Source organism: Odocoileus virginianus, chromosome 16 (assembly GCF_023699985.2).
Source record: "Odocoileus virginianus isolate 20LAN1187 ecotype Illinois chromosome 16, Ovbor_1.2, whole genome shotgun sequence".
Classification (NCBI taxonomy): Eukaryota; Metazoa; Chordata; class Mammalia; order Artiodactyla; family Cervidae; genus Odocoileus; species Odocoileus virginianus.
Genome location: NC_069689.1, coordinates 31223929 through 31251287, shown reverse-complemented (window position 1 = coordinate 31251287; position 27359 = coordinate 31223929). Strand labels below are relative to the sequence as shown.

At 43.9% G+C, this 27359-nt stretch overlaps 1 protein-coding gene across 9 annotated transcripts in view; it reads left to right on the top strand.

Moving 5' to 3' along the window:
• NPAS3 (neuronal PAS domain protein 3) overlaps positions 1 to 27359 on the top strand; it is a 927606-nt gene that overhangs the window by 894036 nt on the left and 6211 nt on the right. For 6 of the 9 annotated variants that reach the window (XM_070478040.1, XM_070478039.1, XM_070478044.1 and 3 more), the window contains 4 exons: positions 3658 to 3851; positions 8090 to 8196; positions 23204 to 23351; positions 26956 to 27080. In XM_070478040.1, coding sequence (XP_070334141.1) covers positions 3658 to 3851; positions 8090 to 8196; positions 23204 to 23351; positions 26956 to 27080 — 574 coding nt within the window. The remainder of the gene's footprint in view (positions 1 to 3657; positions 3852 to 8089; positions 8197 to 23203; positions 23352 to 26955; positions 27081 to 27359) is intronic. The other 3 variants (XM_070478042.1, XM_070478043.1, XM_070478045.1) reach the window with 1 other exon arrangement.

Here is a 27359-nt window from a genome sequence, read left to right as displayed (position 1 = left end):
GCCCAGTCCTACCTAACTAGAATCTCTGGGGCAGGGAGCCTTGGAATCCATGCTTTAACAACACAGCACAGGAGATTCCGTCATATAACCAGAGTGGAGAACCATTTGAGCAGACCCTGAGTCATTTCCCAATCTTAATATGTTAGGAATAATTGTCTCCTCTCACTGGGTAGTCTACGAACTCTTGAGAACAGGTTTACATTTGATCCACCTTGGTTTTCTCTCTGGTACCTATCAAGACTCCTTGCATATGTTTGAGAAACTAAAAAACCACAAAAGTGCCCTTTGATGACCTCATTAAGAAAAAAAAAGACATCTTTACAGAGTACTTATTCTCTCTGTACTAGGTTTTTAATCCCTAATATGCTGACCTGGAAAGTAAGCAAGTTATTTCAATTCCCTGAGCATCATAGTTGCATGACTATGCAGTGCCAGAGCTAGGATATGAACCCAGATCTTCTGATAATAATTTTTATCCAGCCTCAGGCCTTCAACCTTCAAAGCAACTACAAAGTAAAACAAACAAACAAACAAACTGTATGTGTGTTTGGATACATGTTCTCTGCCGTGTTTCTAAAATCGGAACACAACTTCTCACAATGGGAGGGAAAAAAATTGTTGGCCTTATGAAATGGATTTGGGGGAAATACCATAATTTAAACCCCAAAATTAATTACAGGACCTAACATATCTTTTCTTCTCTTCAACCTCTCTCTCCCCCACCCCCAGATGTACATACACTCAGACAAATATACTCTGATGTTCTTTGACATTTCTTGACAACTGCTTTGTTTATTGCATTGGCAATTTTCTTAGGTTTTTTTTCCCTTCTTAGTTTGTATAGTTTCTCAGACTTTTCAAATAATTCGGGCTTCTGCTATATATGAAATCATTTCAAAGGTTCATATACAGTTTACTTAAGGCAGTAAATTGGCATCTGGTATAAACTTCTAATGTTTTGATTCAATATGAATATGCACTTAAAACGTATAAAAGCATAACAAAGTTGAAATGATGCTCAAACACAACCTGCTGCTGACAAGTACCCAGTCGTGTCCAACTCTTTGCAACACCATGGATTATAGTCTGCCAGGTTCCTCTGTCCATGGGATTTCCCAGGCAAGAATACTGGAGTGGGTTGCCATTTCCTTCTCCGGGGGCAAACACAACCTAGAAACGTGGATTCTAGGCTCTCTTTGCCATTTCCAAGCCCAGTGATTCCAGTTAGGGGAGGAATGTTACAGAGCCACTTTCCTCACTTAAAAAATGAAAAGGAGAATGACCTAAAATAGACTCTCCCAATTTTTCTCCCAAATACAATATGGCATGATCCTTTAAAGTAATAATTATTTATTTGGCCTGTGGTCAAGATCAAGTGTATAATCAGTCCTTATCCTTATTATTTTTAAGGGCAAATAGAATTATGATGAAAATTTTTATACTTCTTTACGATTTGGAAAGTGTTTACCACCACCACCTCCTTTGACTTTCATAATATAACTGCAGAATAGTCACTATTATCCCCATTTCACAGAAAAGAGATGCAGTGAAGTTGAGTGGCTTTCTCCAGGAGAACAAAATCAAGAGAGGACAAATCGAGGTCCCTGCCCAACCCAACTTTTGACCCCTTTCAACAGCTCAATGGCCATGGGCAAAGCTGGAGGAGATCAGAGGCGGGTAGCTCTGACATGCACGCAGCTCCCTAGTAGCCTGCCTGGCTTCCTCAAATGTCTGCTACCCCAGATGCCTTTAAATTGCTTTGGAAGAGAATACCAAGTGGAGATTTATTTAACATATCATTTCTGGGTGTGAGTTTTCCTGAGCATTTATAGATCTGTGTTTTTCCAAGAAGCTGACTGTTCCTGATAAAACAAGACAGATAATGATAAATGAGCATCTATGTAAGCCTAGCTGGGAGGAGGACCAGGGACTGTTAACACCCCTCCTGTGAAGCTAATCCCATTTCTTTTAGCTATTTCTTTATTAGTTAATGAGGTCTTGCAAAAATATGTGTCTGTGATGATGTTTTAGCATCCTTGCCTCTAGGAACATTTTCAAATATTCATAAAGTAGCTCGTCTGACCAAAGCTGAAAGCAAAGGTGCATTAAGCATGAATTTAGTCAACTTTAATGCGGGTGGTCAAAAAACTGCTCCTAAAATAACCTAAATAATCCTCCTCGTTGGTTTCCAGATCCACAGCTCTGGGCTCAAACATGAAGGAGGAGAGGGAAGAGGGATCATTTAGAACAGCCAGGACTCCGAAGGGCGGCCCCATAAGCTTTGATCCTGCTTCCTGACTGACAGCAGTGTGGCTTTGCTTTTGGAAGACTGAATAACTTAAAAACACAATGAAAAAGGAATTACCAGTCAAGCCCCTAGGAAGGAGAGCAGATGCTAGTTCTTATTGCTCCAGGGAGGTCAGAGACCCACTTCCCACTTCAGTTTCTTCTGACAAGGGGGAAAAGGAGACTCTCAAAAGGTGTCTCTGATGCTCAAGGGTGCATTTGGAGAGGCAAAGCAAACACAGAAACTCGACCAGTTATGCAACTGGGCAACAGGACATAGTGGCAAGTACTTCTACAACCTCGTTTGGAGGGTCCCCCACACTGTCACAGGGCCCAAGGAACACAACTAGGGTACACACGGTCTCCAACCCCCTCACACACACATACATATACACACGCGCCTTCCATCACCCAGAAGCGGTGCCACACAAATCCTCCTTCTTTCCATCTTTTTATGATTTCATTTCCCAAAACATTATTTAAGGGAACTCACAGTGGGACTCATCTCCTATGTTCAATTCAAAAACAAAGGAATTTTTTCAAAAGATGGCTTTATAAAAACATATCATTGAAAACAATGTGAGGATGATGAACCAACATTGTTTGGTTCTGAGTGGGTGGCCAGACTATCCATGGCATACTTTGGCTAAAAAACCAAAAATCACAGCACAGTTTTCGCCCTCCTGTTTCTGAGCAAGTACTTCGGAGCTGTCACCAACACGGTGCAAGCCTTCCTGATCTACTGTGGTAAGAGCTCAAGGAACAATCATACGCTGAGGTCCTCTGACCTTTGATCCCACAAGGCATTGCGATTAAGCACGGTGTTACATGTGCAGGCAACTCAGCACTGCCTAACATGGGACGTCTATGCTCAAAAGGACACATTCATGTCATTGTCACTGAATCTTTTAATCACTGGGGCCTTTGGCTTTTTTGAGAATGAAGGAAAGCTCTGAGCCACACTTCTGAAAAGAGACGTCCATGGAATCCCATTCAGTAGAAATGTGGAGAAGGACAGATATCGTCCACTAGCAAGGGATGAAAATGCAAACATTTATTTTTGCAGCTCAGGGCTCAACTTTGTCCTTTTATCTGGTTGTGAACTTCCTCTGAACGTGAAAAAAAAATAAGTCCTGAAAGATAGCAATAGCACACTAATAATGCTGCCTTGAGAAACGCTCAGAGTATAAGACTATTTCTCTTTTGTCTCTTGCCTTGAGGACATTGAGGGCACTTTGACAGCCCTTATGATTACACCAGATTCAAGCTAACATTCGTTATTCCAGATGCGATTCTGCATTTCTCAAAAGAAGTACTGTTACAGCCCGGATGTAAATTTGACTGTGTCCTGTACTTAATGTTCTATTCCAGGTGATTCACATAACGGGCCGGCTACGACTGCGGGTGTCACTGCCCCACGGGAGGACCATCCCCAGCCAAATCATGGGTCTCGTGGTTGTGGCTCATGCCCTGCCTCCCCCTACGATCAATGAAGTCAGAATTGACTGCCATATGTTCGTCACTCGAGTAAATATGGACCTCAATATCATTTACTGTGAAAATAGGTACTTCGTTTTTGTTTTCATTTGCCCTGTTGTATGTTGCACATTGGTAAGGGCCGGTGTTTTCAGCAGTCTGAAGGATTTTACTCTCCCAATGAGGCTCATTATAAATCCTGATCTTATTTTTAATGGCTGCTTGGACTGACACCAACCATGCTTTTTATTTGAAATTTACATCACTGCCCTGATTTACATTAGGGACAACAATGGGATGAATTAGGATACCCAGGCATCCATATGCTGTAACTGAGACCCATTTTGGCTGAGAACCCAAGGAGAGAGCAGGACTGAGACATTCTTGGCAAATCAATGCAGCAAGAGCTATCTCCTGATGCCTCAGCCAGACCCACTTCCTGACTACTGCAAGGACCCAGCCTTAGGATGGGCAGTGTTCACACAGGCATTGCGTGCCTTCTCCTAGTCAGCCCAGGCTGCTGGGACAAGTCCCCATAGACCAGGTGGCTCAAACACCAGACATTTATTTCTCATAGTTCTGGAGGCTGAGAAGTCTAAGATGAAGGTGCAGGCTGACGAGGTTCCTTTGGTGGCAGGCTGGAGTCCGGGGTGGGGTGCAGGGTGGGAGGTGTCTTCCTGGCTTCTTGCTATGTTCTTATATATGGGAGGGCAAGCTCTGATCTTTCTCCCTCTTATAAGAACACTAATCCCACCATGGAGGCTCCACCTTTATGACCTCATTTAAACCTAATTACTCTCAAAGTTCCCGCCTCCAAATACTATCCCAAGGTAGGAGGGGGGGTGGGGTAAGGACCTCAATAGACGAATTTAGGAAGTACACAAACATTCAGTCCACAAAGCATGTAGAGAACAAATAAGAATTTGAGATCCCCAGAGGAAAACAAGACCAAAAAGAAATTTGCAGAACTCTTCAATAACACTTTGTAATCCTGAGGATTTCACTTGGATAGATTAAAGATGACCCATCATATAAGTGACTTGGCAGTCCTTCCTCAACACTGAGCTTTTACAAAAGGACTTTTTAGCCTCTGGTTAAGAAGTTCACTGTTTCATTAGGTACAAAGCAAGGGACACAGAGATGGGACAGTGCCCCTTCAGACCTTTCACCTAGAAGTCACCAGTCTATCATCAGGCTGATTTGAAGGAGAGAGAATCCTGGGGCGGGGGGGTGGGGGGGTGGGGGGGGGGGGGGGGGTGCAGGGGAGGTGCTCACATGTGGCTGTGGGAAGAAAGCTTGGTGGTATTTTTCATTCTTGGGGGCAGGAAGGGGGGTGGTGGGAACAAACGAACAGGATGGTCAAGTGGTTTAGGAAAGTGATCTCTCTCCCGGGCCCAGACATGAGGAAGACAGGCAGTGCCCACATCCAGTCTATTGGGAAGCACTAAGGATGTCAGGATCAAGCTAGAAATGTCTGTCTTCCTGGTCAGGCTTTGATTCAGAGGAAAGGATTCGCTGGGAAAAGATAACCCACCCAAGCTTTAGGGTGTTCAGGCAGGGAGACGATATCATGAGCCTGTCACTATTATCTAATGAGTAGTTCAATCTATTTGTCAAGTTTTGAGAGTATTTATTAAAATTCTTATCACCATGACTGTATAGCTGGCTATGTCCAAGGCATTCTTCAGTGGCCACAGAGAATCAGGAAGATGAGTTCACCAGAATGAGTAGCTAGGGCTGGCCAGGAATAATAGAGAGCGCGAACATTTATTGAACACCTGCTACACCCTCAGTGGTGTGTGAAGCACATTGAAAGCGCTGTCTCATTGAAGCTTCAAGATAGTTCTGTGAGGCTGGTGTTGCCCATGTCCACCAGCGCCAGGCAGTGTCAGCTTAGAGAGAGAGGGTAAGTGTCTTGACTGAGGCCAAGACTTGAACTCTATCTGTCGGATTCAAACACCCTACCTCTGCAGGACCTCCCTGCATTCCCTGCCTCTAATTTCTCTTCAGAAGTCAGGCTAAAATGGTAAGGAAGTGGTCCAAATAACCACTGTGGGGATCTTTCATACGTGTGCACCCATGAAAGAGAACATACAGCCCATAAAGCAGTCTCTTCTGTTTTAAAATGTAGAACATTGGATACCCAGGGAGGCAGGTAGACAGTCAAAGGATGAACTATGGCTCTTTGAAAACAAATGTCAGTTCCCTTGATTGAGTTCTACCAGCACCACTCACCACCAAAAAAAAAAAAAAAGAAAGAAAGAAATGAAGTCTCATCTCATTTACCTAGCTCCCAGAAATCCCTAAGCCATCACTTAATTCTCAGGCCTGTGGTCACAGGTTGATTAATTCTTTTGATGCACTCCATGGACTTGGGTGCCTGATGGTGCCACTCTAGTAATTGAGATCACTTTCTATGGCCCACTTCATGCATCTTTCCTCCCATTAAAACATGTTTTTTTTCCACAACCCCTTATTAGCCAGTATAATACAGCATTATTTCCCTACTGAAGATGACAGTAATTATTTAAAATGACCCCTATTAGAAGTAATTGCATATTTAATCTGAGAGAACAGCATATGTTGTGTGCCGGGCACCATGCTACATTCACATCATTTCATTCATTAGTACCCTCACCAGCCTCTGAAGTTGTTTCACAGATGAGGAAACTGGGTCTCAGAGTATAGGTTGCCATCAGGATTTTGATCCTGACATACAGGTCGTTAGACCGGTCTAGGACTTTCTACACATAGATGAAGAAGTCTTTGAACACAGAGCTCATCACATTCACCTTGATAACGGGCTCTGGGAGAACAAAGAAGTATTTCCATTGTTTTGAGGATTTCATTGAAATAAAAAGTAAACTGAAGAACTATCTTCCCTAAAGAACTGGGTGCCTTTCCCCAGGGTTCATTGTTTACTTAGGAAATTGCTAACTAGAAAACAGGGGCCTCTCCTGGACTCTCCTCGGAATCCCGGGACAGCCTTGGGCAAAGCCAACCTCTGATGCTTTCAGAGGATCCAGCAAATTGCAGAAACACCATGGAGGGAATGAGGGCCTTTAGTGACACCCTTTTTCACCATTTGCAGAAAGGGGGTGTGAACTGTGCTTGGAAAGCAACTAATGATTTTAGGAAAACACCAGCGGATCCATTTTATACCAGAAAACCATGGACTCCTGAGAAAACACTCCAAGAATTCTATTTTGGCCAAAGATACGATTTAAATTGCTAGACGCTGAGAAATTCACTCCCTGGGTAGGGTATTTTCATTATATCCCATATTATCCTGGTTTGGTTTGGTTTCTTATTTCCTTGCCTTTGGGGGTCAGATTTCATTCCCCCTGCAGCGCTCTCACAGGTTTCTTCAAGGTGTCACAGCTAAAGATTCACTTAATATTTGATAAGTCATAAAACATAAAAAGCACAGGGCCAGTAAAGAGAATCAATTAAACACGAGAGAAATTCTCTCTGGGACGGACCAAAATGAGCCTGAACTTGGACAGGGAAGAAGAGAGGCAGCATTTCGGCGCGTTTGTGTAAACCAGGCAGATTCCACCACCGCCCCACCGTGCTTTCCAATTTTTGTTCTGTTTTTCTCTGCTCCTGCCTGAGGACATTGGTGGCTGGACAATCAATGACAGAGGCTTACACACACGTACAGTCAAGCACAAGCCCGGCAGAGCTGCCGAAATGGTTTAAAAGTTTCCGTGTGGAATCCACCACAAAGTCCCAGTTAAAAGGGCCAGGAGTGAGAGCTGAGCTCTCAACTGACTCAGACAAAAAAAGATAATACCCCCAGGCATCTGTATGTCTCAGCATTTAAATTATATCCCTTGAAATGCCAATTTGGATTTTGTGCCAAGAAGCAGTCGAAGCCCTTTTTCATGGAAATACCCAATAGAAGACCAATCTGTTTAAATGAAAGGTGTCTCTAATCATTTGGTATAAACATAACATGTTTTTATTTTATTATGTAACCTTGAATTATCTTAGCCTCTAATGAGGATCTCGCATTGTTACTGATTCTCAATAATTTCATGGAATTATGTTGTCTAAATGCATATTCCGATACTAAAGAAAGAAAAGAAAAACCTACCTAATTATTTCAACACAACTGCTTGATCCAGCGCAGTTCCAGCTTCAGAAAAGGACTGTTACATGTTAAAGAAAATTAATTTTATCTAAAAGGGGTTTTCCCTCAGTGCCCAGTCCTCACAGGTACCCTGGTACAAGGAAAATTGTCAGTAGGTCTGTTTCTAAGTCATTGAACTGTTTGTATATTTCCCCTGCTTCTGATTTCCAGCCTGTGTTCTTCTCTTTGTAGGATTAGTGATTATATGGATCTGACCCCCGTAGACATTGTAGGGAAGAGATGCTACCACTTCATCCACGCTGAAGATGTCGAGGGCATCAGGCATAGTCACTTGGACTGTAAGTACCACCAGTGCACGGGGACAGCCCAGCTGGGGTCCTCTCTCCTGGATGCTTTTTTTTGGGTTTCCATGCCAATTTCTCCCTTCATATCTCCTGCACATTTGAGATGACTGTCAGTGCACAGTGAGAAAAAGTGAGACATAAATCACTTCAACTTGTATTGGAATTAGATTGAAAGCTGGATCTTGGGGCCCAGAGAAATTGCTGGATCTATAGGTGCTCACCCCGGATTTCGTGGTCTCCCGCGTGCTCTCTCCCATGATGTGATGGGGAGACCTTTGTCTTAAGTGCCTTCTCGACCCTTTCATTTTCTAGAGCTACTTCCACTCTGAAATTTGTGGTCTCTGTTTCAAAACAGATGTGGGAAAAGACAAGTTCAGCTAGGCCAGAGCCTCATAAAAATTCCTACTTGACTAGCCACAGACCTGGGGTGGGGAAGGGGAGGGGAGGGGCAGAGTGTGGATACTGAAGTTCTCAAAGGCGCTGACTTTTCACTGTATTTCTACAAAGAGGGTTATTTAGAGAAGCGGGTACCTCCATGTGCCGACTCCTGGAAGGGCGAAAGTCATCTCAGCTCTTTGAGCCTGGTTCCCAGCTCCTGACCAGCAGGCTCACCTCCAAGGCACCTTTTGTGGGCGTTTAAGCAAAACCAGGCCAGCGAGCTCTGCTGGGTCCACACAGTGACTCACACGCCAGCATCCTCATGCACTTTTCCCTCATTAGATTCAAGGGGTTGTTTTCACTGAGTGCAAAGGATCTCAAGTCCCATTGGGAGGCACTGTGGCCCTCTTAGGAAGAAGCTCTCTTTTCCAATGAGAGGTCCTTTTTATGACCATTCCGTAGACTCTTCCTAGAAGATGAGGGTTCTGCCATCTACATTCCTAGAAGGTTCTAAACCCAGTTCTGAACTCTGGTTTTAAATGCATGCAAGGGGACACAAATCAGATGGTTTGGCTTGAAACGGAAGCTTTTATGCAGTAAGATCAGCCAGGTGGCCTCTGTGTTAATGTTGTCTTCCCTCTCTGGCCGTGGTTGAGGACAGTTGTTTGAGCTCTCTCCTGCCCTTTGCAGTTGTTGACTGCAAACTGAGATCTTCAGAAGCATGATGGAGAGACGGTAAGCCAGCCGGAGTCTCAGAGTGTGAGCATCTCGTACTGTGTGTTGAACCCTGCATTAGCAGCACTGACATGGGGACCGAGGTCAGTGTCAAGTTCTGTATGTGCTGTGTCCCTGGGAAAAGGCTGTCTGCAAGGCAGCTCTGGCAGATTCTACTCCCAACCCTGAGTGCGTGCCTTGGTATGGCTCCCCGGGGATTTAGGGAGCGCACTTGTTGCTGAGAACAAATGGGTGTCGGGTATCACAGGAGCAGATGGTTCTTCAATTAATTGAGGGAAAAAAATGATGCTGTTTCCTGAAAAGAAACATCGGGTTCTTTGTAGCTGGGAATTTAGAGAAAATGGAGAAAAATCAGGATCTTTGGAGGAAACTGTGAGTATATTTTGCGATGCAGATATGCCAGAGATTCAGACTTTTAAGATGAATGCATGTTTGTAAGACACAGTCATAGACCACATGCATGTATGTGGAGTTGGGGGGTGGGTGCTTTTCCATTCTGGAATCTTAATCGAGGTCTAAATTCAGAAACCTGATGCTGACAAAAAAGAATTTTGTCATCCTCCGTTATTATTTGGAAAACGTCATGCTACCTCTCTGGGATTTGATTTACAGCTTGAAGAAATACAATTCCTCAGGAACAGTGAGCCAGGGCAGTCCATTTCTTCCCATAACAAAGGTCTCCAACAAATACATTTGAAGCCATCCTTTCCGATCTACTTTTATCTCGTTTTCAGTACCCGGAATAATTTGAGAGTGCTGAAAATAAACAACTCCATCCACCATTCAGTATTGTGCCAGTATCCTAATTTTTCTGGTATCTTGCCAACTAATAAACATAGAAGGTATGCTTTCAAATTCTGTGGGGTTTTTTTTCATTACTTGATATTGACATACTGGCTATTGCTTTATGATTTTTTCTGCTAACAATGATTGAGCTAAGTCTTTCAACTCTTATACACATGACTTCTAAGTTTAAGTTCTCTTAATAACCTTAAACGCATGAAAAACAAATAGAATGAGCTGATAATTCAGCACAGTAAAATACACTTCACATATTTAGCTATCACGCTGTGGAATAACTCCACAATGTCAAGTAGCACACAATTAGTAAAACTGTAGGGGGAGGAAAAAGGAGTGTTTTGATCCTGAAGAATTTTGATCCTAATCAGATTGAAATTTCAGCGTTCTTGTAGTGCTTAATATCTTCAATCACACACACACACAAATCAAACTGATGTCAGGTTTTGCATTCTGTGACTGAAATAAAATGCTAAAATATACAAATGCATCTCTCTTTGTACAATAAACATTAACATCATTATAAAGTAAGATTGAGTCTAAAAACTGTGTGATGGAATGTCTGATGTTTACCTAATTCTCAAACCAAAGCCAGCCCAGTAACAAAATGACAGAGCATGTAATAAGTCTTGGTTGTGTAAACACTGGAAGAAAAGGCAAAAAGCCAGCACCGCATCTTGCTTGTCCAGAGCCCTAGGTTATTACTGAATGATGCCTCAACTGTGCCTTCTTGGCAGGAGAAGGTCATGGCGACATGGAGTCAGCTCAAGAATAAGACAGAATTCTAAAACAAAGGGATGGTTAAAAAAAATAAACCACATTAACTATTTAGCTTTTCCTCCTAGAGCTATTGGCACAATTCCTGGCTCTGTCCATGAAAGGCAGGTTTTAGTCATCTGATTGTACTTCTGATATTTTGAGATCTGTCTTATGCTCCAGTTTATGGATAGAACTTAAAGAAAAAAAGACTTGACAGCCTTTGATAACTCAAAATGCTATCTTTATCACTCGGATCTATTTTCCTAGCATAGGCAACTGTAAATCTACAGATGAGCTTGTTTCTAGAATAAGAAAAGGAAAAAGAAATCTCAGCTGCACCAGGATTCGACAACTCTGATAAAGTGAACCAAAAAACTCTGGACCATTTACTCTGCCACTAGGTTCACGAGACACCTGAGAGTTCACTGGGTTCCAACATAAAGAATCCCTAAGAATCACATCATATACACCAATACAGTGGGTTAGTGAAATGACAAAACCAAGAGAGTTTAGGTCCTCTTCCGTTACACTGAGCCAAAGACCTGTGTGATAGTTTTTTCTTTATGCCACCTCACTGGAGTCACTGAACCCAGCTTCATTGATTCTTCGGGCCGAATTGAACAAATCAACATTTTAAGGTTTGAACTTTAAATCATCCATATTAGCAATGATTTGAGCCCCTTTGCCTATCACCCTGAAGCTTTCCAGGGTTCCAAGGTGGCGTTAGTGGTAAAGAACCCGCCTCCCAATGCAGGAGACATGAGAGACGCAGGTTCTATCCCTGGGTTGGGAAGACCCCCTGGAGGAGGGCATGGCAACCCACTCCAATATTCTGCCTAGAGAATCCCCATGGACCGAAGCGCCTGGTGGGCTGCGGTCCTTACTGTCATGTCACCCTGGAGTCGCAAACTCCCCTTACCTATAGGAATGGCTCGACCCTCCCCCGCTGTGCCTCTGCCTACGTCCAGTAAACGGAAGGCAGACCACGAGTGCTAACCAGAGACACACGCCTTGTGTTGTGCTTTTGTCCCTGTCTGCAGAAGATGCTCCTTTTGCCTTGAGATATCCTTCGAGTTCTTCCCGGGTCATGTCAGCAATGACTCTAAAATCTGGAAAGAGTAGCCTCAGGGAAAACTTCCTTTCTCTTTATTACCATGTGTCCCAGCAGCGAGGCTCAAGGCTCTGCAGCAGTGGAACTTTAGGGGAGGAAAAAGGAGCCAGAAAGTATAGAAGTGGCATCAGTTTTCCCTTCCTAGAACTGGACCCAGGATGAGAAAACTATGGCAGAGTTATTTCAGAAAGAGTGGAGGACTTCCACCTTGTCTATGAGATCATTAAAGTTAAAAAGCACCACCTACCCAATGCATTGGGGAGGTGTTAAAAAAATACAGTAGCCTGTTTCTTTCTTAATTACAAAATTCTATACTTCCTAACAAAACGAATACACAGCTACCTGGCATAATGCATTCCTTGCTGTTTTGCATCAATAACCCCTACACTTCCCTCCTGAAGGCGTCTCATCGCCAAATGCAAGCCGACTGCTTAATGCAGGACTAATTAGTATACCCCCTTCCAGTCTGCAGGCCCTCCATTGTAATTCCTTCCCAGCTCATTTTTTTCCACAACCGAGCATCAATCAAAGTAAGTGCCCTGCCTGCCTAGGAAACACAAGATGCCCTCCATGCATTTGTCATCTGCCACACAAACAAAGGGGGAATTGAATTGTTGATTTGGGTATGCAGCCATCGCCGCAGTAGAGGAAGGCTCGAGTGAAGGAAGGAGGGAAGGTGTGGAGTTTGCTGGGTGGGCCACGTGCAGATGGCACAGGGAATGTATTTTCTGATCTTAGATTTTTCCAGGGCTGGGTCTTCAGGGATTTAGCTGCCACCTGATCACTGGCTGGACTTTCCCCCGCCAAAGCAAATGAGTTTTTTCCTCTTCTTCCATATGAATATGAAAAATCACATGAAAGGAAATGCACGTAATAGCTGGCACGTCTGCCTTTTTTCAGAAGCCAAGTCAGCCTAGCCTGTCCATTAACTAAAAAGATTGTCATAGGGAGACAAAATTAAGCCAGGCTTTTATGCAGGAGTGAATTAGTATTATTACTTTACACCTTTTTTTTTTTGGGCAAGTGCTGATTTGGGTTTTTAAGTCCAAGGTCAGGCACACAGAGAGAAGAGAGACCAGCAAGGGCCTACCTACCAGCTGGGTGTCCCTGCACCATTGCATTCTAGAAATGCCAAATTTCAGGCCAAGCCTCAGGTTTATTGAGTCCAAATATGCAGTTAACAAAGGATCCCTAGCTGACTCACAGTCATATAAAAGTTTGAGAAGTACTGACCACACTGGTATTTAGACGGCATTGTTTTACATGGAGTAAAATACAAATCGACTAGTGATCTTAAGGACTTCATTTGTCCCCCTCCAAGAGATGAATTTTATTAACAGTATTAAAACATGTGAATAGTCAAATGGCTCTGAGGGCATCTCAATCAGTGTTCAAATGAAACAAGTGTGATAACTCGATTAAGAGATCAACTTCTTTACAAACATGTAAAGTTTTGCGTATCAGTGGAGAAAGTTAATAGGGTAGAGATAGTAATAACTGTCAACTTGTAAGCAAAAGTCAGTTTTTTCCCCAGGTTAATATTTGTCTAGGTACTTGATGTGTGAATAGGACAGTCATATTTCCCCTATTCAAGGTCATCTAACATTTGTGAGTATTTATTACAAAGTTTTGCAGCATTGCTATAAAATTTCAAAAATGACTAAGACATGGGTCTTCACCTTCAAGAAGCTTACATATTAGTAGAAAAGACAGCACAAAAACAGCCAAATTTGAAAAGGTGGAATAAAGAGAAGACAATTACATTATGGTGTATGTATAAAACCCAGGAGCCCCAGAGGTGGGGGCAACCAGAGGAGGATGAGCCAGAGGAAGCACATTCTTCCCACTGAGAGGTGCTGGCAAGAAGCCAAGATGTCAGGAGCCAGGCCAGGGGTGGGGGTGGGGTGGGGGAAGGGTAGGTGGTAAGGGCATCCCAGGCTTCAAAGTGCACACGCGAGGACACAAAATATAACACATGATCTTTTCTACCAAGAGAGGAAGTCAGATCTTCAATTTCATTGATACATTCTAATACAATTCTAACATGGATTCCTAGGGTTTTCCTTATTACTATTTCAATTAGTAGCTGCTTTTTATTATCATAAAAAGAAACACCTGATATTTGAGAGAAACGAGTCCATTGCTGTTGTAAAGCACAATTAAAAAAAAAAAACTTCTAAATCACCCATTTTAACCAAAATCAATTACCCTAAATAAAACCAATTCCATTATTTCTTACAAAATAAAGGACAAGATGACATTGTATTTTTTAAAATTACTTTGCTTGAAATATAGATTTAATGACACCCTGCATACCTTCCCAAAAACCTCTCAAACATTTCTATTAGAACACAAATGAGCAACATAGGATTCAGTTTGTGTATGTGTTGAGCATAAGTTTCCCCATTAATATAGGGTTGACTAAGGAGCAGGTGATTTGAACCTCTTTGTAACACCCATCCCCTCTCTGGCCTCCTTTGAATTCTTGGGGAGGTGCCAGAACCCACCTATGGAAGTAACAGAAAACCCTAGTAAAAATGACATAAGCTTCCTTTATAATCATCTTCACTTTCCCTTCGTGATCAAAGGACAACCGGAGCACCGCCAATGAATGTGCCTCATCGGACAGTGTCCAAAGTCAGGGGAGAGTCAGCTGCTACTTTCTGTTCATTTTTTTGAAAGAAAATATCCCTGGAGGCTCTCCTGGAAAGTCTCATTGCCCAGCGTTTCATCAAATGCCCTAGCCTCAGCCACGCACTGGATAGAATTACCATGGCTGGTTTAAACAATCAAGGTTTATCTCCCTGAGGTATGGTGGAAGTCCACCACACATACAGCCCCAAATGAGAGTCCTTTTACTCAAAAAGTAGCAGATTTGCTATTCAGAGGACAATCAATGATGACTGCACGTGGGAGAATCTGTAATGTTTTCACAATAAAGCACCAGTTTTTCTGACAGTTTAACAGAACAGGTGAACAGGTAAAATGTGCCTAAGCTCCTTTAAATAGTCCTAATTTTATGGAACACTAGTCTTTGCATACCTATGCCTCACCACTTAGATATTTCTTGGTAGAGACAGCAGACTTAGTGAAGGAACTGTATCTTGAAACACAGGATCTGCCAGAGACATAAAACAAACCTGACTACAAGATCCACCTCCTCTTTTACCTTTCTGTAGGTCTCCCTACATCCCAGTACTTCATTTTCATTTTTAAAAGAAGTGAAGAATTCACCCTGGCCAGGATGGACCCGCTGTGTGTTCACGGGCCTCCACGCCACTTTCCATAAGTCATCCTTGTGATAAACTTATTAGTGAAAGTGACTGATAAGCATCTGTCTCCTGTTTAAAGGCAAAGAGAGGCAAATCCTTACTTCCAGAAGACAGAAAACTTCTTCAACAGTCTCCCACGGCTGAGAGACCTCCCCCTGAATCTCGCTGTCTGAGGTTTCATCACATTCCAATCCTCAATCAGTCCCTGGGAAGGGAAACGAAATTTTCAGGACCAGCTGAGACTCAGACAGGAGGACAGGCGGGCAACAGGCTCTGCTCCCTTTACTGTCCCCCAGTGTTGGCACGGAAGTCACCTTCAGCAACATTATTTCTTGAATGAGTGAATAAATCCACCGTTTCCCTCATTTCCTGGTCACAAACCTTAATTCCATGCTGAAGAGTTCAGTGTCCCTTATGTAAGAAACCCCCACCAAAAAAGATGGTATGGGGGCTAAAAAATACCCTATTCTTAACTGTCCCAGGTCAAGAAGAGCAGGAATAAAGAGTATTAAATATTAAAACTCCCTGGTTGGACTGAAACCAAAAAAAATCTAAGATCTCAGATGTCATTCTTGCCAACCATTACTTTGATTCTTCCAGTCCTAGAACATGATCCTCTCCATGTTGAAATAAAATTGAAATTGGTCTCCAATTCTGCACATTATGATCAACAAAAGGGGAATTTATTTTTCAAATTTAACTAATTGACATGTTTTCAGTCAATGAAAAGTTTTCTGCATGATTCGATATTAACAGTTAATAAAAATCTATCCATCGGCAGTGGTACAGGGAAAAAAACCTCTTCTGAGGTTATAAATCACACAGATAGCGACTGAAGCAGGGCCTGTCATTAGGGTATTAGGGGAAAAATCCATAGATGATGTACAGTCATTCACAGACCATCCACATACGCACGGTCTTCTGTCCTTAAGCTCTAACTCACATTAAGTATCAAATATCGTTAAACTTGACCAAATATTGCTCGGCGCATAAATTTACAAAAAAACTAAAAACCAATTTGTGGATGCCTGCTATTTAAGACATCCAGTTCACTAATTGCAAAATCTATAGGAAAGTCTGCATGGCATCAAAGCTTTGCTTGATCCTATGAGCAGTTCTAAATGAAAAACTGTCTCTACTGCAAGTAAATAAAGCACTCAGTGCACTGTTCCTGGCTCTAACACTGTTTCTCTTGTGGGTTTTGAAAATGACCTTCCTGTAAGCATCAAGGACTATAACTTTTTAGATAAAGAAACTTGTTCTTGTTTTAAGTCTATGTCAGGTTCATTCCCCTATAGCCCACAGTTTTCAAAAGCAGAGGAAAAAGTAATCCAGAATTAAAAAAAAAAAAAGTCCTGTTTCCAGAATGAAGTTCCCTGTCAGCCTGCCTTGGGCCTTAGGTGGAGAAGCAGAGATTAAAGAGTCAGTATTCTTTTTCATGTTTCATCTGCCAGTTTTGTGAATGTAGAAAGCAAACCAGTGGCTATAGCTAAGCACCCAACTGTGGTATTAAGTCGAAAAGTGCAATTCTAGCACACCCCCAGCTTTCCATGCTCTCCACATTAGTGAAGTCAAAAATAATTTTTGAGTTTCTAGCAGGAAGCCCCCCTCCCAGCCACCCCCCATTCTCTGCAGCCATTGATGAAGGTAGCTCAAGGGCAGGGGTGGGGTGCGGGGTGAGCCTTGCAGCAGATGCATCCCCATATCACCATGGCGATAATGAAGCTCTTTGTCCAGCTGTGTGAATGTCCAGTGTGAACTCCCCGATGATCTCACCATTTCCTATTGATTCTATACTTACCTGAATACACCAAGTACTGCAGCTTTTCAATGCATATGCAAACCTCTAAAACGTCCTTTTGTGCAACACTCTGCTAAAAGACCGCTTTTGAGATGCGTTCTTCATCTCCTCTTCAAACTGAATCAGACTGCTTCCTTCTTTTGAAGGCACAAGTAACTCACTATTTAGAATCTTTGGCTTTGATTTTGTAGAACGGCCCAACAGGAAGAGAACATGTTCTCTTTTTTCCTCCATATTTCTGAAGGCAAACTTGGACTGATTTGTTTTGATTTACTAAGAGAGTTATGTTCCTGCCACAGACACAGGCTTCCTTTCTATCCTTTCAGTCATCAGTCTATCTCTGCGGACACAGTTTTCCCCAGGAACACTGAAATCCCTCTGTTGGCCACTGCGTGCAGAGCCACGGTTGTGCACTCTGGCAAGAGCTCCTGGATTTGAAGGGCCTGGGGGTGGGGTGGGGAGGTTTTCTCTGCAAGTAGGACATTTCTTGTATGCCTGCCACTAAGCGCAAACCAAGAGACTGGGTGGCTTTTTAAAAAGATAGTAAATCGAGCTGAGCATCCTGTCTTTGGGCATAAAATACATAGGTGATATAAAAAGTCACGTGTTCTAAAACATAAGCCCACCACGTTTTTCTTTGAACTGTATTCGCCATTTCCTTCACAATTAGAGGCGGGTGATATTTTGACTCTTAGAGACAAAAATGGTCAGATGAGCAGGGCTGGAATGGTTCAGCCAGGAAGATCTAAGTCTCTCCTAGCCTCTGATGGCGCCTTCTCACAAATGCAGGGTCAGCCCTGCCCTGCAGAACACAGTCTGTAACTCAAAGGCATCTGGAGCTTGGAAGGTGGGACAGCGCTAGTGACAGCTTCTTGATTTTTCTCAGAGCTGAGCCATAGCAGCTGAAAGCAAGACTTCGGAGCTTGAAAGAGCATGTTCTCAGGCAGCAACAGAGGCGTCCACAGTGATGCCTGGGACCTGCCAAGGCTGTGAGGGCATCTGGGAAATTTACACACTCAGCCTCCCTGGTCTTCACATTTACCCTCCAAAACCTAAGACAGGGCCATTTCAGTGCTTCGAGATCCTTAAATAAAAATTCATTCCTAGACTTCCCTGGTGCTCTGGTGGTTAAGAATCTGCCAATGCAGAGGACACAGGTTCGATCCCTGGTCTAGGAAGATCCCACGTGCCACAGGGCAACTAAGCCTGTGTGCCACACAACTGAGCCTGCGCTCTGGAACCCGTGTTCTGCAGCGAAGCCAATGCAATGAGAAGCCCGAGCCGCACAACTGGAGAAAGCCTGGGCATAGCAACCAAGACCCAGCGCAGCCAAAAATAAATACTTAGGAAAAAAAAGACTAATTCTTATTGCCCAATTTTATGGACACCGTTCTGAAAATGTTATGATGTGATCATTGAGTTCAGTAGGCACACATAGTCTGCTCTACCAAAAAGTTTGGACAGCAAAAAGTAAACTTTGAGATTAATTAAAGAGAAGATGCCAGGTTATGTTTTAGAAGTACTCAGACCCTATCATGGAGTAAGACTAAAAATATGATCCACATGAATATTTCCTCTCTCTCGGTTTCTTCTCTTTATAGTTTGAGCATATTGTTATGAATGTTCTCCTGGGCTCATGGGTTTGTTGAGTATCTATCTCTTTTCAAGGGACAAATTAACTATTTTTTAAGGACTTCTGTATCAAGTAACTTTGTGTATGCATGCTTAGACATGTCCTACTATTTGCGACACCATGGACTGTAGCCCACCAGGCTCCTCTGAACTCCATGGGACTGTCCAGGCAAGAACACTGGAGTGGGTTGCCATTTCCTTCTCCTGGGCATCTTCCCCACCCAGGGATCGAACCTGTGTCTTCTGCATTGGCAGGCAGATTCTTTACCGCTGAGGCATCTGCAAAGCCCATATCAAGTAACTTACATCATGCTTATTTCTGTTTTTCTCCACGAAAGGGATTTTGTAAAATAGGCTAAAACAGTCTCTCATTTCTCTCCATTATTTAAAGCTAGAATCCCAAAATAAAAATAACAGCCCTGGATTAGAGAGAATCGAGAAAGTTTTTGTGTTTATCAAGTTGTCTAACTTACTACGAACTAAAAATCCCTTTCAAACTGGCACCAAGGTGGCTTTTCTTCTTGAGCTGATTAGAACCACATGAGCTCAGGAAAAGCTGTCAGATCCTGCTTCTGGCACAGCTGGAACGATCCAACTGATTTGCCAGTGTGATTTAAAAAAAAAAAAAGGAAACTTCATCCACAAATCATACACTTATGTTCTAGAGCCTCAAGCAAAAATTATTCCCTGTTCATTTTAAAAGAAGCAAAATTCCACTGTGACCTCTTTTATAGGTCCTCTGGAAAAACAAAAGCACTGGGGTGATCTTGTGGTCAACATTTCATATAGTAGGAGCTAATTGTCCCTTAGACTGCAAAGAGATCAAACTAGTCAATCCTAAAGGACATCAACCCTGAATATTCATTGGAAGGACTGATGCTGAAGCTGAAACTCCCAATACTTTGGCCACATGATGCAAAGAGCCGACTCACTGGAAAAGACCCTGATGCTGGGAAAGATTCGGAGAAGACAATGGCAACCCACTCCAGTACTCTTGCCTGGAAAATCCTATAGACGGAGGAGCCTAGCAGGCTGCAGTCCATGGGGTCTTGAAAAGTCGGACACGACTGACTGACTTCACTTTCACTTTTCGTTTTCATGTATTGGAGAAGGAAATGGCAACCCACTCCAGTATTCTTGCCTGGAGAATCCCAGGGACTGGGGAGCCTGGTGGGCTACTGTCTATGGGGTCGGACAGAGTCAGACACGACTGAAGTGACTTAGCAGCAGCAGTAGCTGGGAAAGATTGAAGGCAGGAGGAGAAGGGGGCGACAGAGAATGAGATGGTTGGAAGGCATACTGACTCACTGAACATGAGTTTGAGTAAACTCCGGGAGATAGTGAAGGACAGGGAGGCCTGGAGTGCTGCAGTCCATGGGGATGCAATGAGTTGGACACGACTTTACTGACTGAACAACAATAGGAGCTAACTCAGAGCCAGCCTTATCTCCAGTTACTAGAGTCCCATAGACATATGGGGGGGTGTCATTCAGAAAACACTGATCCTAGGAAATGATCATGATCTAACACCATGCTAGGATGTCTCCCTTTTCAGAATTCTGTTTGTCAGGCTGGCCCAGAGCAAATCAATGGATTAAATCAAACTTATCTTCTTGACCTGACAGTGATGGGCCCCTGGATCTGCTCTGTGGTGCTGATCACATTAAGTAGAGGCACTCAAGTAGCTCCTGATTCCCCAGGGGACCCCTGAGGGCTCCCCGCCTCCCCAGTCTTTTCCCCACCACTTCCTCACTAAGCCTACCTGTCTCTCACTGAGGTCTCCTCTCTGCCAGATGGCCCTTGGCCTGGGTGATAAATAGCATCATGTAATCATGGATCCTAATAAAATTGTATTTATCTTCTCAGGAAACACAGATGCACCTAATCAGATCCAGAGTCATGCTGCCTGAACCCAAAAAGGTGACACCACATCAGTCTTTTAGTAAATAAAGCCTTTCCATCCCCTCACAACACACCCATGGGGCCCACTCTCGAGGCTGAAATTTTGCTGGCCATGCATTCCAGAAAGGAGATTTTGCTTGTTTATAAGTAAGAGAAAGTATTATTAGGAAGGGGGTGATGATCTTTATGTTGATTCTGCAAATTCTTACTTGGCTTTATAATTTTTGTCTCACTTTGCCCTCTTGCTATGCACTGCATGGAGCTTCCCAGGCAGCGCTAGTGGTAAAGAACCTGCCTGCCAACGCAGGAGACATAAGAGACATGGATTCAATCCCTGGGTCAGGGAAGATCCCCTGGAGGAGGGCATGGCAACCCACTCCAGCATTCTGGCCTGGAGAATCCCATGGACAGTAGGTTGCAGAGTCGGATACAACTGAAGCTACTAAACAACAACAATGCACTGCATTGTGGAATTTTTTTTTTTTTTAATTTTTGCATGCTTTGGGTTAAATTCTAGTCCAAAATCCCCAGCCAGGTTGGGCTGGTCTGGCCTAGCACCTCGGTCTCTTCTTCATGTGACTCTAAAAAAGGGACTTCTTAGTCTCTTTGCCTTTATTAAAAAGAGTAGAACCATCTGAAATAAGCCCTTATTCCAGATACACAGCAGGAAGAATTATACACCAACCACTGATTGGGGTACTCTAAGTTTTCTCTGTGAAAATAGTGGGCAGAATTTCATAACCCATCGTTCCTCTATTAATAGTTAACCAGGCTGAGAGGATCTGAATAAAAGCACATCTTGTTGCATGCAACAATGGTTTGACAGAAGAACTGTATGGCAGAGTCAGTATTTTACCGCTTTCAGCTCCACTACGCAGTTTTGTAGCCGGGGAAGCCATGCATGCAGAATTGCAGAACTTACAATTGCCTACAAAAGCAGAGTACAATCCCACCTGTGGAGCCTCGCCACCAAGAGAAGGTGACAGTTCCGGGTCTTAAAGATACCCTAAACTGCAGAATAGTTTCAGAACAGAACTCATCACTGAAGCACTCATCAAAGCAAGCCATTTTCAAGCAACTGTTGAAAAATAAGCATTAAATTTTACAACCATCCATTTGGTGTATTTTGAGACCAAAAAAATAGGAGAATGGGAGAAAAGCATTGAAGTTGATGTGTTTATGGATAAAATATGTGGAGGTTTGATATTTGACCACTGTCAGAGCCAGGAAGAGTGGCTCAGACACAACGGGAAGAGCTTCCACGGCCTTAAACACAGCTCTTTTCCAAAGTGACTTCCCTTTACCCATCCACACCCCCTCCCAAAAAAAAATCAAAATGTACTTCATGAAACTATTGTATATGAAGCACTTATTAGCCATAATTAAATGGACAATATGAATTTACTACGTCTTTAGGACTCTGGCTTGTTCTGGTTTAGAGCAAGATGATTAATGCAAATACATATTACTTGAGATAACCATTTAGCAGCTAATTTAGCCAAATTTATTACAGCAGTTAGAGGTTTTTCATTTTAGCAGACGGAGACAAGGACATGCCAAAAGTGGGCAGCGTGGACGAGTGCACACTGCCCTCTAGTGGCCAGCCAGCTGGCGCGCTGCTGGGGGGAGTGCAGTCACTGAGACTGCCATCCCAGCGATAGCAGCAGGTTGCGCACGTTTCCGGCATCCTTTTAAACCCTTCCCATCCACAGCACTTTATTCCAGGGGCTGATTTATGGCACTTCCCCCCTTTCACTAGCTCAGGAGCACCCAGATACAAATCAAATCCATTTCAACTTGGCAAGATTTTGGTTAAAGTATCACTTTTAACATCTGCATTTTAAAGCTCTCTTTCCGTGGGTATTTAATGGCACCGTTTCACATTACTGATTGTTTTTACTTGTTCCTTCATTTGGGGCCATATTTCAGAGTCCGTGCGGAGCCGTCACTCTGTTTAGCTCTAGCCAAGTCAATCCTGTGCCTCTCTTAGGCCAGCCTTTCTCTCTGACTTGGTGAGGGAATGTATTTTGTTCCAACGTTCAGCAAATTCTCCCCAGAATCTCCCAACTGACCCATGTAGATTTAGTTCATGCTATAAATTCTGTTCAACAGGATCAAAAGGCACCGATGTATAAGGACACAGGTTGAGATGGCTCGCGCTGAGGTGAAATGATCAAAGACAGAGGGGGAAAGCATCTTCGGAACCATTCAGATATCCAGAATCGCAGAGGGGGCTACCTCGAAGCCATGAATAAATCACATCCAGATTTGCCTGTGGTCCCATCTGACATCAAACCCTCCCTTGACAACATCCACGCTGCATTAAGCGTTCTGTGAGCCAGCAAGATCTGCAGTCCTGTTATCCTTCCTTTCACACCATGACTGCCCCAAATGGAATCAAGTCTTGCTACAAACATAGTAACCTCCAGAGCTGCCGCTCCACTGAATTGGTGATTTTATTTGTCCTACTAATGGCATTCTACATTAAGCATACACAGGGGCACCCCTGACTCGATGCGAGACCTCCTCTTTCTAAGCTTCAGATTTTGCAGAGACGATGATCATTTCATCCCAGTCTTAACATGCAATGCCTTGTTTTGTTTTTTTCACTAGTGCTGAATAAGGGCCAGTGTGTGACCAAATACTACCGTTGGATGCAGAAGAATGGAGGCTACATTTGGATCCAGTCTAGTGCCACCATAGCTATTAACGCCAAGAACGCAAATGAGAAGAATATCATCTGGGTGAACTATCTTCTGAGGTATATTTCCGAATTCTTTCTCATTCCTGTCTCAGTTATAAAACATAAAGCCCGATGGTTAATAGCTGACATGTTATATTATCTTTTGACAGTATCTGGTGTGGAATTATATGGAAATTCTGCTTTTCTTTCCACAAGAGCCAAAGAAATGGGAAAGGCTCCAAGTTATGTCAGTAGGGACTCCCAGGGCAGACCTGTGAACTGTTCACTAGTTCCCGGTCAGCAACCACTTGGCAGCTTTGCAGAAATTGCTTTGGTTTCCCCACAAACGTTCGGGCCAGATAAAGAACACAGACGTTTGCCTCCAGCGGAAACATTCAAAAAGCATCTCCTTCTCCCCAACATATTCTCATACTCATGCACTCCAACCCCTGCAAAAATGGTGTGAAAGGGGATGGAAAGAAGTGGTGGGGTTCATTATATTCCTCTTGTATCCCATCCCTTTGAAGCCCTGAGCATATTACATAGGGTTAGATTCCTCAAGCACTCAAGTTTAGGTAAGTGAAGGGAGTCACTTCACCAGAATCGAGACAGTTTCAGTATATAAATGAAGGAGTCTTCTTTTGCCTGCTCTGTGATCTCAGGCAAGTGTGACCGCTACTTGAATGCATCATCAAATTTATATCCATTAATGCAGCCAAGCTCAACAGCTTCCTGAATTCCAGTGGGCAACACCATTCCTCTCTCCTTCTTCAAATACTTGCTGCCTATGCATTCAGACAGCACCATGGTAACCAAGATGAAGAGCCTGGGTGGTCTGCATCTGGGGACAAGCTGTCTGAGATCTTCTCCACCAATCCTGCTAGGAAATTCTCCAACTGCCCAGCCTGGCTCCCTCCCATCACCATCATTCCAGTCTTTGGTTTCTCTTGGCCTAAAGCCACCAAGCAGGGCCCACACGTGGCCTTAGGAGGTGAGCTGCCAGTAGGTGTTCTGAATGGAAGTTGTTGCCCTTTGGCTGATAATCTCGGTAGGGAGTACCCGAATCCCGTTTTTCTTTGAGACTGAGATGCTGACAGCCGTGGCTCATCAGCACGCTGACCCTTCAGTGTTTTCGCCTCCATTGGTGACTGGAAGGCATGAATGTGCTTGCTCCCAATAGCATATCAATCAGGCACTAATGATTATTGCTCTAGAGAGGGTTTTAATGTGTACCACTTAGAAGAGTCTTCATTCATCTACTTTCTTTTTCCTTTTTTTGACCTCTTCTACTCTACATTAAGTCTCTCTAAAGGTAAAAGTATGGGTATTTAATGGGGCTTTCTCCAAAGCCTGCTTTTCATGCAGACTATGCTGTTTATGATACACTCAAGGTGGGTTCTGCTTTCAGGGAATTCTTTTACTCAGAGGTTTATGGAATAGTCGCTCTAGGCAATGCAGAAGGTTATAAAAACTCACATGCCGAAGAGAAAACAGAATAAGGTATTGCAGCATTGATGTTCACTGGCTAGGCAAAAATGGTGTTGTGCCAGGGAGATACATTATTCTTAAAAATCAGATGTTAGTGGGACTTCCCTGGTCCATGCTGCAGCTAAAGATCCTGGGTGCCACAACGAAGAACCAGGGCCGCCAAACAAATAAATAAAAATAAATATTAAAAACATTAGACATGAGTAACAGGGACACAGAAGTCTCAAAGATGGCTGGCCCCTAGCAGCTGGAACCTCGGGCACTAGACTCATCCCATGTTTGTTCACCTGATTCAAGGAGATTTCTTCCCATGGGATCTTACTGCCTCATTGGCCTCATGACTTCCTACACTGCCCCCAAACAGAGGGAGAGGGGAGGGTTAGGAAGAGGTCAGTCTGTGCTACTCTGGAGCCACACTCTTGGTCCAGATGAGGATCACACGGTACAGACTCATGAGCGTTGGTTGCTCCTGTTCCACCCAGTTCCATCTGGAGAGGAAGGAAGCAATTTGGGCATCAAAGACCAGCCTCCTGGCTCAAAAAGCCTCAGCCTCAGGCCAGCCAGACCTGTTTGTGCAGACCTGAAGACTCGCCGTGGGTTCACTACTAGAAGACTGTCAGTCGGAGGACAAGTAACTTGTGAAACCTTCATGGCAGCTGGACCACGGAGGCTGAAAAAGATGAGCTCCAGTGAGAGGGAGGACCCCCAAGTCTGCCACTCACCAGGATCACTTCCTCGCCTGGAGGTCTACAAAAACAGGCCTTGGCCTTGGCCAGATAGCAACTACTGAAGCTGGTTTTTCCCTTCCATCTTCTTACCCTTTGTTCCTCCCCAGGCAGTAATTTTCTGCTCCCTCTCCTAGCCAGAGTCCCTCACTTCTGGGCCCCCTCCAGGCTTGCAGTTCCCTGTTCTGAAAATTACTTCAGCCATTTCCTCCAGTCTTCTTCCTATGCCCTTACAACACGTGGTAGAATCACAGAGACTGCGTAAGGGTTAAGGCCACCTTCCCACCATCGGCTCAGCTGATAGTCTAGAAAAGGCTCTGCTGCTGACACCAATTCACACTAAGGAGTAAATGCTAAATGCCCGATCATTTATCTTAGAGAATTAATGCCACCCTCCCCCCCCCCCCCCACCCCCAGGATATTGGCGATTGTAGAGCAGTTACTGAAACAGTGCCTCTTTGATATAGGAATTTCACTAGAAATGAGCTAGGGAGCCAGTAATCACCAATGGTAGGTGTCTGGCCGACTGGCCATGATATCAACAGGAGGACGGAAGAGGGCATTCTCCATTTGGAGAAAAGAGGCTTTCCTTGTACCTTCACATTACGGTAGCCTATCCTGCTTGGGTGCCGGGCTGGCCTTGGAATGGCATTTCATGAAGATCGCTAGCTCAGACTGACCGAACGCACTCCCTTTTCCAGGAGAGGCATTCTTCTGAATTAAAAATGGAACAAAAATTAAGCACCTTTGTGCAGATGGGGTTAGATCTATTCTGTTAGGGCCTCTTTCACACTGGGACTCTCCCCACTGCAATCAGATCTCAGCTAACAAGCCACAGGTGTACACCACATGAGCAGATGGAAATGTGATTGTAATGGGTGTGTTGACAGTTCAGTAGCCATAATCCACGCAGCCCAAGGTGCACCTGTGCATCTGTCAGATCGTCAGGCGCTGGGGGCTCTGCCCCCCACCACCCCCGCCACCGCCCCAGCACACACACACATAGCCCCTGAACAGCAGAGGGGCTCCATCAAGGAGCCACCACAAGGATGCTGAAACGAGGGCCTCGTTAGGAGCCCAGGAGCAGACACGGCACGCCAGGAGGCAGGGGGATGAACTGTTGAGGGTACTTTGCGCATCCTCTGTTCCCCCAGGTGTGAGGCGGGGTGGAATGTTAAGCAGCACAGTTCCTTGGCCCCCAGTGGTATCTGATTATTTAAAAGCTTTTCAGTGGCTTTCATGTAGCATTTGGGTATTCAATCATTGTAGCAAGGTGCACCTGTACCCCAGCCATGCACTCCAAGCTTCTATAAAAGTCCTGTGATGAGCTGAGAAATGATTTCATGGTTAGTCTTCTAACTCTCTGAGCTCCCCAAAGTTTGGGGCACGGAAGTAGAAAAAGGATGGTCAAGAGCAAGCCATCCCGAATGGGTGTGTGCACTCCTGATGAACGCCTCCCTCCCCCACAGCAACCCCGAGTACAAGGACACCCCAATGGACATCGCACAGCTCCCCCACCTGCCGGAGAAAACTTCGGAGTCCTCGGAGACCTCCGACTCTGAGTCAGACTCTAAAGACACCTCAGGTATTACAGGTATTACAACTTCTCCATGTTCTGCGCTTAAGGCTTGCCTTTCCAAATATGAGGGGTGGGCAACAGCCAGAGGGCCATCATCTGGGTGAAACAACTGGTCAAATTTTATATAGAGAGTCAGTCATGTCAAGGTATTACTGAGCCTTTCTCAACACACATATGTATATATACTTATATGCCACTACATTCATATGTACACATTATATATGTGTGTGCACATATATAAAACACACACTTATGTATGTGGTATTATATAAATATATACATGTATATGGGCTT